The sequence below is a fragment of the Gorilla gorilla genome, chromosome 1 (genome assembly GCF_029281585.2).
Source record: "Gorilla gorilla gorilla isolate KB3781 chromosome 1, NHGRI_mGorGor1-v2.1_pri, whole genome shotgun sequence".
Classification (NCBI taxonomy): domain Eukaryota; kingdom Metazoa; phylum Chordata; class Mammalia; order Primates; family Hominidae; genus Gorilla; species Gorilla gorilla.
Window position 1 is genome coordinate 202,163,450 of NC_073224.2, and position 14,787 is coordinate 202,178,236.

The 14,787-nt window shown below is 51.1% G+C and overlaps 1 protein-coding gene across 3 annotated transcripts; it reads right to left on the reverse strand.

The window, feature by feature from the left end:
* Nucleotides 1–550: 550 nt before the first annotated feature.
* MANEAL (mannosidase endo-alpha like) lies at nucleotides 551–7,897 on the reverse strand. 3 transcript variants are annotated; one of them, XM_031011113.3, is made up of 4 exons: nucleotides 6,959–7,897; nucleotides 5,845–5,954; nucleotides 4,871–4,947; nucleotides 551–1,846 (listed from the first exon to the last, which is right to left on the reverse strand). In XM_031011113.3, the coding sequence occupies exons 1-4, from the start codon at nucleotides 7,506–7,508 to the stop codon at nucleotides 1,831–1,833; spliced, it is 753 nt and encodes a 250-aa protein (XP_030866973.1). In that variant the 5' UTR covers nucleotides 7,509–7,897; the 3' UTR covers nucleotides 551–1,830. The 3 variants fall into 3 exon arrangements, with proteins under 3 accessions (XP_030866973.1, XP_018871175.2, XP_018871181.1); XM_019015630.4 differs by having other exon boundaries at nucleotides 551–2,123; XM_019015636.4 differs by lacking the exon at nucleotides 4,871–4,947 and having other exon boundaries at nucleotides 551–2,123; nucleotides 6,959–7,089.
* Between the last annotated feature and the right edge of the window lie 6,890 nt (nucleotides 7,898–14,787).

Below are 14,787 nucleotides of genomic sequence, written 5' to 3' on the forward strand. Positions count from 1 at the left end.
TGGGGTTTCACCATGTTGGCCAGGCGCTGGTCTCGAACTCCTGAGCTCAGGTGATCCACCTGCCTTGGCCTCCCAAAGTGCTGGGATTACAGGTGTGAGCCACCGCGCCCAGCCTTGTTTAGTAACTTTTTTTTTTTTTGAGACGGAGTCTCACTCTGTCACCCAGGCTGGAGTGCAGTGGCGTGATCTCGGCTCACTGCAAGCTCCGCCTCCCGGGTTCACGCCATTCTCCTGCCTCAGCCTCCCAAGTAGCTGGGACTACAGGCGCCCACCACTACGCCTGGCTAATTTTTTTGTATTTTTAGTAGAGACGTGGTTTCACCATGTTAGCCAGGATGGTCTTGATCTCCTGACCTCGTGATCCGCCCTTCTCGGCCTCCCAAAGTGCTGGGATTACAGGAGTAAGCCACCACGCCCAGCCATTGTTCAGTAATTTCTTAAGCAAACCTACTTGTTGTGGTAAAGCCATAGCCAGCCCAGCTCCTATATCAGTTTGTCACAGAATCTAAGGTCAGAATTTGTGAGGTCTTAAAGAGAGCAAAAGGAATGCTTACTTGAGAATACCAGTTCATATTTAATTACTACTAATCACAGTAGCACTGAACATGGCTCTAGTGAGTGGGCCTCAGTCAGTTCAGGCAGCTTAAAGGGAGGGGGATTTCCTCCTAGTCCTCTCCCTAGAGCTAAATATGCATCTGGGAAAAATTAGGCTCTGGAGCACAGAGGTATTTTTTTTAGAGGAAAAAGAACTGAACTCCCAGCACTAGGTAAAACTGCAAAAAGAAAAACACCTGTGCCCAGGCACTAGCTACAAGGCCACACCAGAAAAGGAAAGCTGGGTCCTGGAAGCTTCAGGACAGGAACTCTTCCTTGGTCAAGTTTTCCCCAGCACCTAGCACATAGGAAGGTGCTTGATGAGTGAGTGTTAAATGAACCTGTGAGTGCTCAGGATGATTTCCTGATAATTGGGTTCAGGAATCTACTGGGAGGAGCTTAAACCTAGAAGTTCCCTTTTTCAAAGTCTCAAATATGGTTCCCTAACTTAGAGAAGACAGATGATGTGGGAAGGAGGCCTGAGGAGAGGATGCAGGCTGGCAGAAGGGAGCAGGGTGCATGCGAGCCCAGACCCTGACCCCCTTCCAAGGGTGGTGACTGGGTGGCCACTACACAGCACCAGCCTGCTGCAGAGTTCAAAACTAGAAGGGGTTACATGAAAGTGTTCCCAGGATGTGGAGCTGCCCTGGGCTAAGTTCAGTCACCTGCCAGCCTCTGCCGTTCCCATCACCGCAGAGCACCTCAGCACCACTCGCCTGAGGAACGGGCTCTGTGTTGCACAGGCCCATGCCTGACGGCCCACCCAGAAAAACCCATCTGCTGACCTCTGACCTGGGAACGAGTGAGTGGCTACAACCTCAGCTGAACCCCACATGGTGACATCTTCCAGCAAGGCAAGGACATCAGCACCTCATGCCCATTTACAGGCCCCTCACATGAGCCACTGCTCCTTCTCTTTGATGAAGTGCTCCGCCCAGCGGCGGGTCAGCTCCAGGTACAGGCTGGGCTGGTGAGGCAGGTAGTCTAAATACAGGCGGGTGGGTGTCTTCTTGGGAATGGCCTTCTCAATCTGGGTGCCCTCGTGCCACTCATTGAAGGAGGTAATGGAAACGATCTCTGGCCTCACTGTCAGGGCTGCCTGCAGGGCCGTCTCATAGTACTTGCCATTGACCCTGTTGCGCGTATTGTGGTTGTTCCAGGGCCGAATGCTGGTGTCTATGTAGCCAGGCCCCACACTGGGGATGAACATGAGGTTGTTGGCATCACAAAAGTTCTTCACAGCTTTCCAGTTCTGATGGGAAGAACCAAAGGAGAAACCATTGGAGGCAAAGTAGGTGTACATGCCGTCAAATCCGGCGGCCAGGATGTCGTGGGTGTGGCCCTCCTCCACCAGCAGCGCTATGAAGACCCCATCGTAGGGCGTGTTGCGGATCGAATGGGGCCCGTTTGGTGTCAGGAGGTGGGCCCAGGCCTCAGGGGATGTCAGGTATGAGTCGTAGATATAAAACAGTGGGAGGCTCTTGCCCATGCTGTTCTTATAGCGGTAAAATGCACCATGGGAGCCATACCTGAGAAGGAGAAAGAAGAGCCTCAGCTGGATGGGAGAGACCAGCACAGCTGTAGGACCTCCCGTGGATGAGATACGGATGCAACACAGCCCAGTTCTGGAGCCAGTCAGTCTCCACAGTTGGACTCATCATGCCTCTAAGCAAGAACCTGGTTCCCCTCCTTCCTCTCTCCAGTTGTCATTCCTAAGCCTCACTTCCCTACCCTTAGCCAAGCCACCACCGTCTTCCATCTGGATTGCAACAACAGCCAGCTAACTGGTCTCCAGGCTCCCATCCTGCCTCCGTATAATCCATTCATTATTCCTACCTACTTGATCTGGCCCTGCCTACTCCATTCCTGCTCTTTTCCCAGCTATTACTCCCCATCAGGCCTTTCTATCCGGCTGTCATGTGTCATGCAAGCTTGTTCCATCTTATGGGCCTTACATCTGCCAGCCCTCTGCTTGGAATTTTCTCCCTGCCTCTGGATCTTTGCAGAGCTGACCCTTTTTCTTTTCTTTTTTCTTCTTCTTATTACTACTTTTTTCTGAGATAGGGTCTTGCTCTGTCGCTCAAAGCTGGAGTGTGGTGAGCGATCTCAGCTCACTGCAACCTCTACCTCCTGGGGTTCAAGTGATTCACCTGCCTCAGCCTCTCAAGTAGCTGGAATTACAGGCACCCGCCACCATACCTGGCTAATTTTTGTATTTTTAGTAGAAATGGGGTTTCACCATGTTGGCCAGGCTGGTCTTGAACTCCTGACCTCAGTCAATCCACCCACCTCAGCCTCCCAAAGTGCTGGGATTACAGGTGTGAGCCACTGGGCCTGGGCTTTTTTTCTTTCTTCTTTTTTTTATTCTTAAGACAAGTCTCACTGTATCGCCCAGGCTGGAGTACAGTGGTGCCATCGTAACTCACTGCAACCTCAAACTCCTGGGCTCAAGTGATCCACTCACCTCAGCCCCCCAAATAGCTGGGACAATAGGCATGCATCACCATGCCCAGCTAATGTTTAAAAAAAAATTTGTAGAGATAGAGTCTCCCCGTGTTGCCCAAGCTGGTCTCAAACTCCTGGCCTCAAGTGATCCTCCCACCTCAGCCTCCCAAAATGCTGGGATTACAGGTGTGAACCACCACACCCAGCCCTGACTGCTCATTCAGCTGTTAGCTCCCCTGTTGTCTCCTCAGACTCACCTGACCTGACTATCCATTCTTAAGTAGTTTCGTGGGCACACTCTAGCACAAAATCCTGTACAGATCACTGTTTGATTTTTCCCATTTAATTACTGTCTGCTCCACAGTACCTGCAACATACACTAGAAAGTAAACATTATGAAATCAGAAACTTTGCTAGTCCTACCCATTACTGTACAACTGGGCTTAAGTCAGTGCCTGGACACATGCAGGCACTCAATACTCTCTTTTTTTTTTGTTTTTTAAGAGACAGAATCTTGCTCTGTTCTCAGCTGGAATGCAGTGGTGTAATTGTGGCTAACTGTAACCTCGAACTCCTGGGCTCAAGTGATCCTCCCACCTCTGCCTTCCAAGTAGCTAGGACTACTACAGGCATGCACTGCTATGCCCAGCTAATTTTTTTTTTCAGTAGAGATGGGGTCTTGCTATGTTGCCCAGGCTGATCTCAAACTCCTGGCCTCAAGCAATCAATCCTCCCACCTCTGCCTCCCAAAGCCCTGGGAGGCCGGGTGCAGTGGTTCACACCTGTAATCCCAACACTTTGGGAGGTCGAAGTGGGCAGAGCATCTGAAGTCAGGAGTTCAAGACCAGCCTGGCCAACATGGTGAAACCCCAGGCTGGAGTACAGTGGTGCCATCATAGTTCGCTGTAACCTCCAACTTCTGAGCTCAAGTGATCCACTCACCTCAGCCCCCCAAGTAGCTGGGACCATAGCCGTGCATCACCACGCCCAGCTAAAGATACAAAAATACAAAAGTTAGCTGGGTGTGGTGGTGGGCACCTGTAATCCCAGCTACTCGGGAGGCTGAGGCAGGAGAATCGCTTGAACCCAGGAGGCAGAGGTTGCAGTGAGCCAAGATTGTGCCACTGCACACCAGCCTGGGCAACAGAGTGAGACTCTGTCTCAAAAAAAGAAAAAAAAAAAGGCACTGGCATTACAGGCATGAGCCATTGCACGCAGCCTCATTCAATACTTATTTATTTATTTATTTTTGAGATGGAATCTCGCTCTGTCACCCAGGCTGGAGTGCAGTGGTGCAATCTCGGCTCACTGCAACCTCCGCCTCCCAGATTCAAGTGATTTTCCTGCCTCAGCCTCCTGACTAGCTGGGATTACAGGTGTGCGCCACCACGCCTGGCTAATTTTTTTATTTTTAGTAGAGACGGGGTTTCACCACGTTAGTCAGGCTGGTCTCGAACTCCTGACCTCAAGTGATCCGCCTGCCTCGACCTCCCAAAGTGCTGGGATTACACCATGCCTGGCCTTCATTCAATACTTTCTGAATGAATAAATGAGGTGCCTACATTGTAGAAGCTACTTTCACACATATTAACTCGTGTGATTCTCACAAGACTCAAAGGTTAAGAGGCTTGCCTCATCACAGATTAGAAGCCACAGAACAGGAATTGAAACCCAGGCTGCCTGACTTTAGGTCCAGTACTCTCTTACTATAAAACAGCTGCTGGGAAACACAGGCATTATGCCCTGTGTCTCTTGACCTGCCCCTCCAAACCTTCTATCCCTACCTCCATTTTGATCCCCGCCAAAATCCCAGCCCCCAGAGCAGCCTTACGTGTCAATGATGTACTTGATGTTGTCATGTACAGTGATGTCATCCCGGCCCTTGTAGGGTTGGATGTGGAAGGCCACCTGCCACAAACAGAGGAGTAACTGGTCAGGTGAGTGTCTATCTAGGGGCCACAACATATCAGGCTCAGGATCTAACCATGGCCTGGAGGAGAGGCTGAGTTCAGAAGAGGGCCTGGCAGTGGTGGGCACAGTAGAGATAAAGGCAGCTGCTGCCCTTCAAGGCCAAAACAGGGGTGAGCAGTTTGCCCATCTCCCGCAGCAGGGCATGTGGGAAGCATTTTGGTGGACTGTTGCAGGGTGGCTAATAGGTTTCAGCCTTGTGCCAGCTCCAAGTGGTTGGTGCTAGCTGCCTGAAACAGTGGGATAAGTATGCTGAAGCTGTGTCAGTGGAAAACTGCTGTGATCTGTTAGACATGTCAGTGGTGAAATTCTCTTCAGGAATAGGGGAGTGGGGCTTTTCTTCTTTCTCTATCATTTTTCTTCCTTCGCCACAGAAGCAAGGGATGACTTACTTGATTGGCACATGTGGGGAAATGCTTCGTCCAGTCCGTCCTTCCTCTTGAAAGTGAGCCCACCTGCTGAGAACACCTGCCTACTCCTCGAGGTCCAGCACTGCCTCCCACTAGAGAGTTGAGTCTGCAGGTCCCTTTGGCTCTTGCCTACCCTTTTTCCACTAGGGTTTACAACCTAATCTCTATTATTATTTAACAAAAGTGATAATTATTTAGTCTTCTCTTAGTCCTATATTTAGTTTTCTCAGTTTTCTTAGAATTCAAAAAAACTAAGAGCAACATAGGCACCATTTATCTGAACCCTCCCCCAAAACCACACTTGCCACATATTTGTTATCCCTGGGCTACTGCCAAGAACTTCTGTAGAGGCACTAACCCTGTGGGCGGAGGAGAGCAACTCTCCAGAATAGGGCAGAGAGCACGTGGCCTCTTCTTGGAGACTCACCTGGATGCTGTACTGATGGGCGGTGTCCAGAATGGCGGGCACCAGGTCATCTGAGGGCTCCCCGTTATCATCAGCCATGCCAGGTGGGTACCAGGACAGGACCAGGACGCCTGAGACGCAACACAGAGGCCACTTCAGAGACACACAGTACCCCCCTCAACAGAGATTTTTTTCCTCACAAACATCTCCAATTGCAAAAATGGTTCCTAAAAAACTGAAGCAAGCCTCCTGCCAGGTTTACTTCCTGCAGATGAGTCCCAGAGCCTCGCGCCCCGGAGCTGTCCACGCCCGCGGTGCTGAAGCGCAGCGCCTGCGGGAACCGTAGCGCGCCAGGCGGGAAGGGAGCCAGGCTTTAGACTGCCTCAGCAAGTAGTAGAACAAAGGGAATGGGAGGACAGTGCCACACCCACCTGGAAGCCACAGGCCTACCTCTGAAGAAGAGAAGCACCCCTAACCCTAACGTCCCGCATGAAGAAGAGCCCTGAGCAGAGGCCATCTGTAAAATCCAGCAAAATTCAGTGACGAAATCCGAAATCAGTGAGCCTCCCCTCCCCAGCCTACAAAGGAGGCGCCCTGGGACCTTCCCTCTAGCTGGGTGCTTGATGAAAAGCCTCTAAACCCCCAACACTAACTCCAACTGCAAATAGATCAGAGGCCTTCATGGAACACGGGCACACTTTCCTCTCTGCAGCCAGCAAAAGCAGGAAGGGCTGCTGCTCTACCCTGTACCTGCCGTGAAAGCAGAGGCCGCCCTAAGTTCCACTCCTCTGAACCACAGAACCTACGGGCCAGGACTCCAGGCCTCACTTCCCATCGCCCAACAAATTTGAAGACTCTGCCTCCCTCTCCTGGTGCAAACTCCCAGCAGTTCCGCCCTATGGGAAGGGCCCTGGATGTTAGGGACGGAAGGGCCAAGGTGGGGGGTCTGAATACTAGACGGAGGGGCGGTGTCGCATGGTGGGCCCAGGATGAGAGTGGGAGGGAACAGCTAAGAAGCCAGGCTGGCGGATAAGTGGGACCAAAGGGCCGGTGACAGGACCAGAGGGAGCTGGGGTGTGGGAAGGAGGAAGGGCGAGGCTGGGGGGCAGGGCCGCCCGGGGTGGGGGGCGCTCACCGATGGCGGCTTCCTTGAGCTGGGTCATATGCTCCCGCAGCACTTCGGGGTCCCGGGAGCTGTAGGGCCCCAGCTCCGGGTAGAAGCTGGAGCCCAAGTCGTCTGGGGGGCTGTGGCGGCCGCGGGGGTAGCTGGCCGAGATCTTGGGGTCCCAGTGCGGCACCATGACGTGGTCCCAGTGAATGTAGTGGCCCTCGCGCCGCGGACTCCCGTACCACGAGTAGTAGAAGGCGTGCAGGTCCGAGTAGACGCGCAGGCTCTGCACGGGGGCGGGCTCGGCCTCCGCGGGTGCCGGCCCAGGGGAGCCGCCAGGGTCCGCGGTGCGGGGCGGCGGCGGCGGCGGGGGCGGCGCGGCAGGGGCTGCCGGGGCCCTGGCAGCGGGCGCGGGGGCCCCCTCTGGGCGTCGCTCGAAGGGCGCCAGCTCCAGGCCCGGGCCCAGCGCCGGGAGTCCGTCCGGAGCCTTGAGCGTGCGCAGACCCATGAGGGTGCCGAAGGCGAAGAGCAGCACCAGGAACAGAGCGATGCAGGCGCGGCGCCGCCGCCGGGCCATGGCCGACTGTGCGCTCCTGCAGCCGCCGCGCTACCTCCCAGCGCGCCGCGCCATGGCCGCCCGCCCGGCCGCGCGCTTCCCAGGCAGACTGTGCGCCCGGCAGAGCGCGGCGTGGGCGGCGCCCGGCCTGTCCCCGCAGTGCGGGCGGGCTCGGCACACAGGACGCAGGCGGCGCGGACCAAGTGGCCGCGAGCCGAGGGGGAACTGGACGCCGAGTGCAACGCAAGGCCCAGCGAACGGCGAGTTTCGGGGCGACAGGAGCAGGGGCCTGAGTCAGGCCGCGTGACCCGCGAAGGAAGAGTCGCCTGGCTGCCTGGGCGGCACGTGGTGGCGCCTGGCTGGGGAGCGGGGACGCAGGCCTTCCGGAGCGCGGGAGAGAGGCGGCGCGGCGGCGGCGCTGGGGCGGCGGGGGCGGAGGCGGGGGGTGGGGGGGAAAGAAGCACGCGTCGGTGGTTCTCTCCCCAAGGATTTCCTTCTTCGTCGATCCACCTTTACTCACTTCACTGGCCCCCTCCCTACGGGTCTCAGTGCCACCCTTCTAGCCCCAGGTCCCCCATCCCTCGGCCCCCCTCCCCGGCACCCCAGGCAGCCCCTGAACCTCGGGGGAAGGGGCGTCGGGAAATCCCCAGGAATCGGACCCTGCAGACGCCGGCCGGGGCCTGGCGGGCGGAGGACGACCGTGACTCGCGCAAGGTCACACTGACCGGGCCTGGACCCCGGGTCAGGGCGCACTCACCAGAGCTCGCTGCACTGCCTAGCCTGCCGGGTCGCAGTGTGGCTTAGTGAGTTCTCTGGTTGGAATCTCACGAAGCCAAAATTAAGGCGTTGGCATGTTACACTCCTTTCTGGAGGCTCTAGGAATGGATCTACGTCCAGCTCAATGACAGAATTCAGTTCCATACAATTGCAGGGCTAAGGCCCCCATTTGCTTGCTGACTGTCATCTGGGGGTCTTTCTCAGTTTCTAGAGGCCTGCTGCATTTCTTGGCTTGTAGGCCTGGTGTCGTCTGGAGCGGTCTCTCCTGGGAGAACCTCTTAGAGTCAGGGAGGTTTAAATGAGATGGTTCCCATAAAGCACTTCCACGGGGCCTCAAAAGCAGGCGCTCAATACATGTGCGCCTTTCTTCCTGGATTCTGGGCTCCAGAGGACAAGGCCCCGTCTTATTTACCTTGTTAGACGCCAAGGGCTGCCGGAACAGCATCTGACACTCACTTCCTAGTGCCGTTTAAGTGAGTACCAGCCCCTGGTGTGATAGTCTGTAGATAATAAGCTTTTCACTTGCTATTGATAGAGTTCCTACACTGCATTATTCATTACTTCATTTATTCAGAAGATAGTTTTGTTTATCATATGCCTCCTTCAGTGGTCCGCAGTGACAGCAACTTTGTTTCATTCCCTGTCTGCATGTCTAAAACAGAGCTTGGGATGATGGCGGGCACCCAGTTCTTATTGGTTAAGTAAAATGAATTGTAGGGAACCCAGGAAGAGGAGCAGGAAGCTTGGGAAGTGTTGGTAGACCTGCAGCCGAGGAAAGTGAGCTTGAGAGAACTTATGGTGGTAAATGTGAATGAAGTGGAATGCCTTCAGCTCCAGGTCGCCCATACCCGATTCAGCCTGGCTTAAGGAATATGCCAGTGTATCAACTTGCAAAGCAAGAAGCCCAGTGGCAGGGCAGAGTGGGTATTTTCTCTGATCCAACAATGTCATTAGGAACCTGAGATGTTCCCGTCTCACTGCTCTACTCTCTCCACCACTGACTTCATATACAAAGCCAGTTCCCCTCATGCCACAAAATGGCTGCTATGGCTATTGACTGCTCTTTCCATTCCACAGGCAAGGGTAAGACTGATTTCTCTTTCCCAGAAGTCCTAAACAAACATCTCATTGAATCTCATTGGTCTAATCTGGTTTAGGCCTTTTTATGCCAGACAAATTATTGCCGAGGGGGATAGAATTACCATGACTAGATTAGATTACATTTGTGGAGTGGGTTAAATGTTGGAGAGAATACCATGTCTACCAAAGAGTGAGGTGACTCTGGGAATAGAAAGAGTGAGAAGAGGCTGGGTGCAGTGGCTCAAGCCTGTAATCCAGCACTTTGAGAGGCCAAGGCAGGTGGATTGCCTGAGCTCAGGCATTTGCGACCAGCCTGGGCAACACGATGAAACCACCGTCTCTACTAAAATACAAGAAATTAGCCAGGTGAGGTGGCAGGCGCCTGTAGTCCCAGCTACTTGGGAGGCTGAGGCAGGAGAATTACTTGAACCCAGGAGGTGGAGGTTGCAGTGAGCCGAGATCACGCCACTGCACTCCAGCCTGGGTGACAGAGCGAGACTCTGTCTCAAAAAAAGAAAGAAAGAAAGAAAGAAAGACTAAAACGGGTAAGGACGGCACTCTCAGGAACACCAGCATTTCTGGGACAGGCAGAGGAAGGAGAGAGTCTAAGAAGGAAACAGAAAGAATCATTAACGAGGAACTAAGAGAACAGGGAATGGGTGGTGGTGGTTTTGGAAAAATAGTGGGAAGGTTTCCCCAGCTCCCAGTCATCACACTATTTCTGGGATGCCCTGAAACAATTGTGTCCCCTGTTGGCCATGCCTGGAGTCCTTGACACTGCCACCTGGCCTTGACGGTTTGACCCAGGGCTAGTACTCTGACCTAGTGGTCAGAATTGGTCCAATGATAGCTTCCCATCTTCCACTGGACGAATCATGAATACTGACCCAAAGGGCATCAATTCCAGTCATTTTTTGGGGTTTTACTCTCTGGTCTGCAGGAGAGATTTCATCCTCTTTAAAGATAATGCCATTTGCCGGGTGCGGCGGCTCATGCCTGTAATCGCAGCACTTTGGGAGGCTGAGGTGGGAGGATGACTTGAGTTCAGGCTTTTGAGATCAGCCTGGGTAACATAATGAGACCTCATCTCTACAAAAAATTAAAATATATTAGTCAGGCATGGTGGCACACGCCTGTACTCCCAATTACTCGGGAGGGTGAGGTGGGAGGACCACTTGAGCCTGAGAGGTCAAGGCTGCAGTGAGCCGTGATCACACCACTGCACCCCAGCCTGGGTGACCGAGTGAGACCCTCTCAAAAACAAACAAACAAACAAGATAATGCCATTAGAGGGAAGGGACAGAGAGAAACTTAGTGTTATTGGAGTCCTGATTTCAGTTTTCCTGGCGGCCTAGTTGCGGTGTGAAACACTTGACCATTCTTCCAGTAAGTTACCCTTTTATTCTGAGCAAGGTGAGCTGATGGAGCTGACTATTGATTGCCTATCAATCTCTGACAAGACCGAGAAGGGTACTTGGGAGCAGGAGGTCATTTGGAAGGTAATCTCAGGAAGTAAGAGTTAGGAATTGAACAGAATGAGACAAGAACAAAAGAAAAGCCAAACCAATGGTGCACTGAGGATGTCGCTGCTATAGATAATGGGGACTTAATTCTGCCACGTCTTTTCAGAAGTGTACAAATGCCTCCCAGAGTTAGGAGGTGTGAGGCTGAAGCAATTACCTACTGACCCCCTCCTCCACTGGTCAAGCATTTTCCCTAGGGGAGTTAACTTCCTTGTATTTCTGGTCTCCTGTTGCCAAGCAGGCTCCCAGGACATCAGAGAAGGTTTTGAGGCAGGTATAAAGAGAGATGGACACATTATTTATTCAAGTGGGATGCCACCAGTGCGAGGAAGACTAAGCTCGCACAGAACCGTCCATCCTAGATGTACTCATTTTCTAAGCTGTCATAACAAATTACTATAAATTTAGCAGTTAAAACAGCACAAAGGTTTACTGTCTCATGATTTCTGTAAGTCAAAAGTCTAGGCACAGTGTGGCTTAGTGAGTTCTCTGGTTGGAATCTCACGAAGCCAAAATTAAGGCGTTGGCAGGTTACACTCCTTTCTGGAGGCTCTAGGAATGGATCTACATCCAGCTCAATGGCAGAATTCAGTTCCATACAATTGCAGGGCTAAGGCCCCCATTTGCTTGCTGGCTGTCATCTGGGGGTCTTTTTCAGTTTCTAGAGGCCTGCTGCATTTCTTGGTTTGTAGGCCCCTTCTTCCATCTTCAAAGCCAGCAACATCAGATCTTGTCCTTCTCACACTTTGGATCTCTCTGACCTCCCTTTCTACCTCTCTCTCATACCTTCCTCTTCTGGTTTTAAGAGCTCATGTGATATATTAGATGCCGTCAGATAATCCAGGGTAACTTCCTCTGTTTAAGGTCAATTATTGGCCAAGTGTGGTGGTTCATGCCCGTAATCCCAGAACTTTGGGAGGCCGAGATGGGAGGATCACTTGAGCCCAGGAGTTCGAGGCCAGCCTGAGCAATATAGCAAGACCCTGTCGTTACAAAAAAAAAAAAAAAAAAAAAGACCAGGCACAATGGCTCACACCTGTCCCAGTACTTTAGGAGGCCAAGGTGGGTAGGTTGCTTGAGCCCAGAAGTTAGAGACCAGCCTGGGTAACATAATGAGACCTCATCTCTAAAAATTTTTTTAATTTAAAAAATTATAAAATATAAGGTCAACTAATTAGTAAACTTCATTCCATTCCACAAAGTCCCTTCACAACAGTAACTAGATTATTTTTAATTGAATAGCTAGAGGACAGGAATCTTGGTGGGGGACATTTTAAGAGTTCTGCCTAAAAACTTTTCCTAAAATCAAGGTGGGCCAAAGAGATGTGACACGTGGCATTCAAGGTATGTATTACACCCATTCTATCGATTAGAATGTGTGTTCAGCCACAAATAAGAAGGAAAACAGCTAAACATGGCTTAAAGTGCTTCTCAAACTTTAGTGAGCATGTCAGTCCCTTGAGGATCTTGTTAAAAATACAGATCCTGATTCAGTAGGTCTGGAATGAAACTTGTTTTTATTTGTTTGTTTGTTTTGTTTTGTTTTTGTTTTGTTTTTGAGACAGGGTCTCACTCTATCACCCAGTCTGGTGTGCAGTAGCCCAGTCACAGCTCACTGCAACCTTTGCCTCCTGGGCTCAAGCAGTCTTCCCACCTCAGCCTCCCAAGTAGTTGAGACTACAGGTGTGCACCACCACGCCTGGCTAATTTTTTTTTTTTTGGTAGAGATGGGGTTTTGCCATGCTGCCCAGGCTAGTCTCAAATTCCTGGGCTCAAACAATCCACCTGCCTCAGCCTCCTGTAGTGCTGAGATTAGAGGTGAGAGCCACTGTGCCTGGCCAAGAGTCTATGTTTCTAAGAAGATGCCAGGTGATGCTGATTTGACTGGTCCTTTAGGGCTTAGAGTATAGTGTATTTATTACCCCACATATTAAGGAGTCTTTAACTAGGCTGGCTCTAGAGATGGTTAATCTAAGGGTTCAAAGACACTGTGACATCAGATCACCTTCTCTGTGATTCTTTTTTTTTTTTTTTTTGGCCTTCCCTTCATGATTAAGAAGGATGGAAGCAGTTCCAAGCATTCCATTCCCACAGGACAACATCCAGGTGCAGAAAAGGGAATTGCCCTATTTTATAATCCTTTTAACAAGTAAGATAAGCTCTTCTAGGAGCGCTCAGCAGATTTCCCATCACTTCTGATTGGCCAGAATTTTGTCATCTATTCATATCCAAGCAAATCCCTTGCCAAGGCCATTCAGAGGTGAAAAAAATCAGAAAGAAGGGTAAAAGGAAGGGGATTTGGGTAAACAGCCAAAAGTCTCTCCTACATCTGCTCAGAGTCAATTTTCCCCTTCTTCCTTACAGAACTAGGGCTGTGTTGAGAAAGCCCCCTTTCCCCACTATGGCTGGAGATGACAGGTTTGTTCTGTGAAAGAGTATAACAAGAGAATCTCCAGACACAGGAGTACTAGGCAACAGGAGAGGGAGGAGTGAGAGGCCATCCTGAAATCCAGGCGAGTCTGGATCAATAAATGGCAAGAAGTCCAGCTCTTTACATCACTCAGCCCCAGGAACACTGGCAGTCATAGGTCAGCCTTCCAGGAGCTGGGTATGGTAGTGCATGCCTGTAGTCCCAGCTACTCGGGAGGCTGAGATACTTGAGCCCAGGAGTTTGAGGACAGCCTGAGCAAAATAGTGACACCTTGTCTCTAAAATAAATTTAAAAATTAAAGGTTAAAAAAAATTTTTTTTGAGATGGAGTCCCGCTCTATCGCTCAGGCTGGAGTGCAGTGGCATAATCTTGGCTTGCTTTAACCTCCACCTGCCAGGTTGAAGCAATTCTCATGCCCCAGCCTCTCAAGTAGCTGGGATTATAGGTGAGGGCCACCACGACTGGCTAGGTTTTTTTGTTTTTTGTTTTGAGACGGAGTCTCACTCTGTCGCCCAGGCTGGAATACTGTGGAGTAACCTCGGCTCACCATAACCCCTGCCTCCCAGGTTCAAGCAATTCTCCTGCCTCAGCCTCCCAAGTAACTGGGACTACAGGCGCACACCACCATGCCTGGCTAATTTTTGTGTTTTTAGTAGAAATGGGGTTTCACTATGTTGGCGAGGCTGGTCTCAAACTCCTGACCTCAAGTGATCCACCAGTCTCGGCCTCCCAAAGTGCTGGGATTACAGGGATGAGCTACTGCACCCGGCCATAAAAATTTTTTTAAGTCAACCTTCCAAGCAAAAGTCCAAGTGACTCCCTGGAGAAAAAGAAAGACCCTTGGGAAAAGTTCTGCACAAACTGACATTGAGACCCTTGAGGAAAATCCTCCACATACTGAAAAGTCAGCTTACTGCCTGATCAACCCAGAGTGAAACACACAAATCAGCAAACATGCCTCTTGCGTTCAGATCTTTCAATCAGCTTTCTAGTGCCTCACTCTAAACGTGAATAACTAATGATTCTCAGACATTTAGTGAACGCTCCCTGAATGAAAGCCAGATATAAAAAGCTAACAAACAAAAAAGAAAGAAAGGAAGGAAGAAAAGGATGAAACAGTGAGAGCTAGCCTGGTGCAGTGGCTCATGCCTGTAATCCCAGCGCTTTGGGAGTCTGAGGCAGGGGGATTGGTTGAACCCAGGAGGTTGAGGCTGTGGTAAGCCATGATAGTGCCACTGCACTCCAGTCTGGGTGACAGACTGAGACCCTCCAAAAAGAAAAAAAAAAAGTAAGAGTGAAAGAGTTGATGAGAAGAAAACAGAATGCAGCTAGCCAAATAAACAGATTTTCATATTCATGAAACAAAACCGGAATGCTATATACATGGGAGGAAGGATTGGTCAGAAACCAATAAAAAGCTCTTGGAAATTAAAACAATAGAGCCTAAATTTAAAATTTTATTATAATAGAAAGTTTTGGATGATAAAGC

Bases quoted from the DNA above. Each gene is read 5' to 3' on its own strand.
- MANEAL (XM_019015630.4), bottom strand. From the start codon at position 7,508: ATGGCCCGGCGGCGGCGCCGCGCCTGCATCGCTCTGTTCCTGGTGCTG. The intron at 4,948-5,844 runs GTGAGTCTCCAA...TGTTTGTGGCAG, and splicing joins CCCATCAGTACAGCATCCAG to GTGGCCTTCCACATCCAACC. The intron at 2,124-4,870 runs GTAAGGCTGCTC...TCTCCTTCTCAG, and splicing joins ATCAAGTACATCATTGACAC to GTATGGCTCCCATGGTGCAT.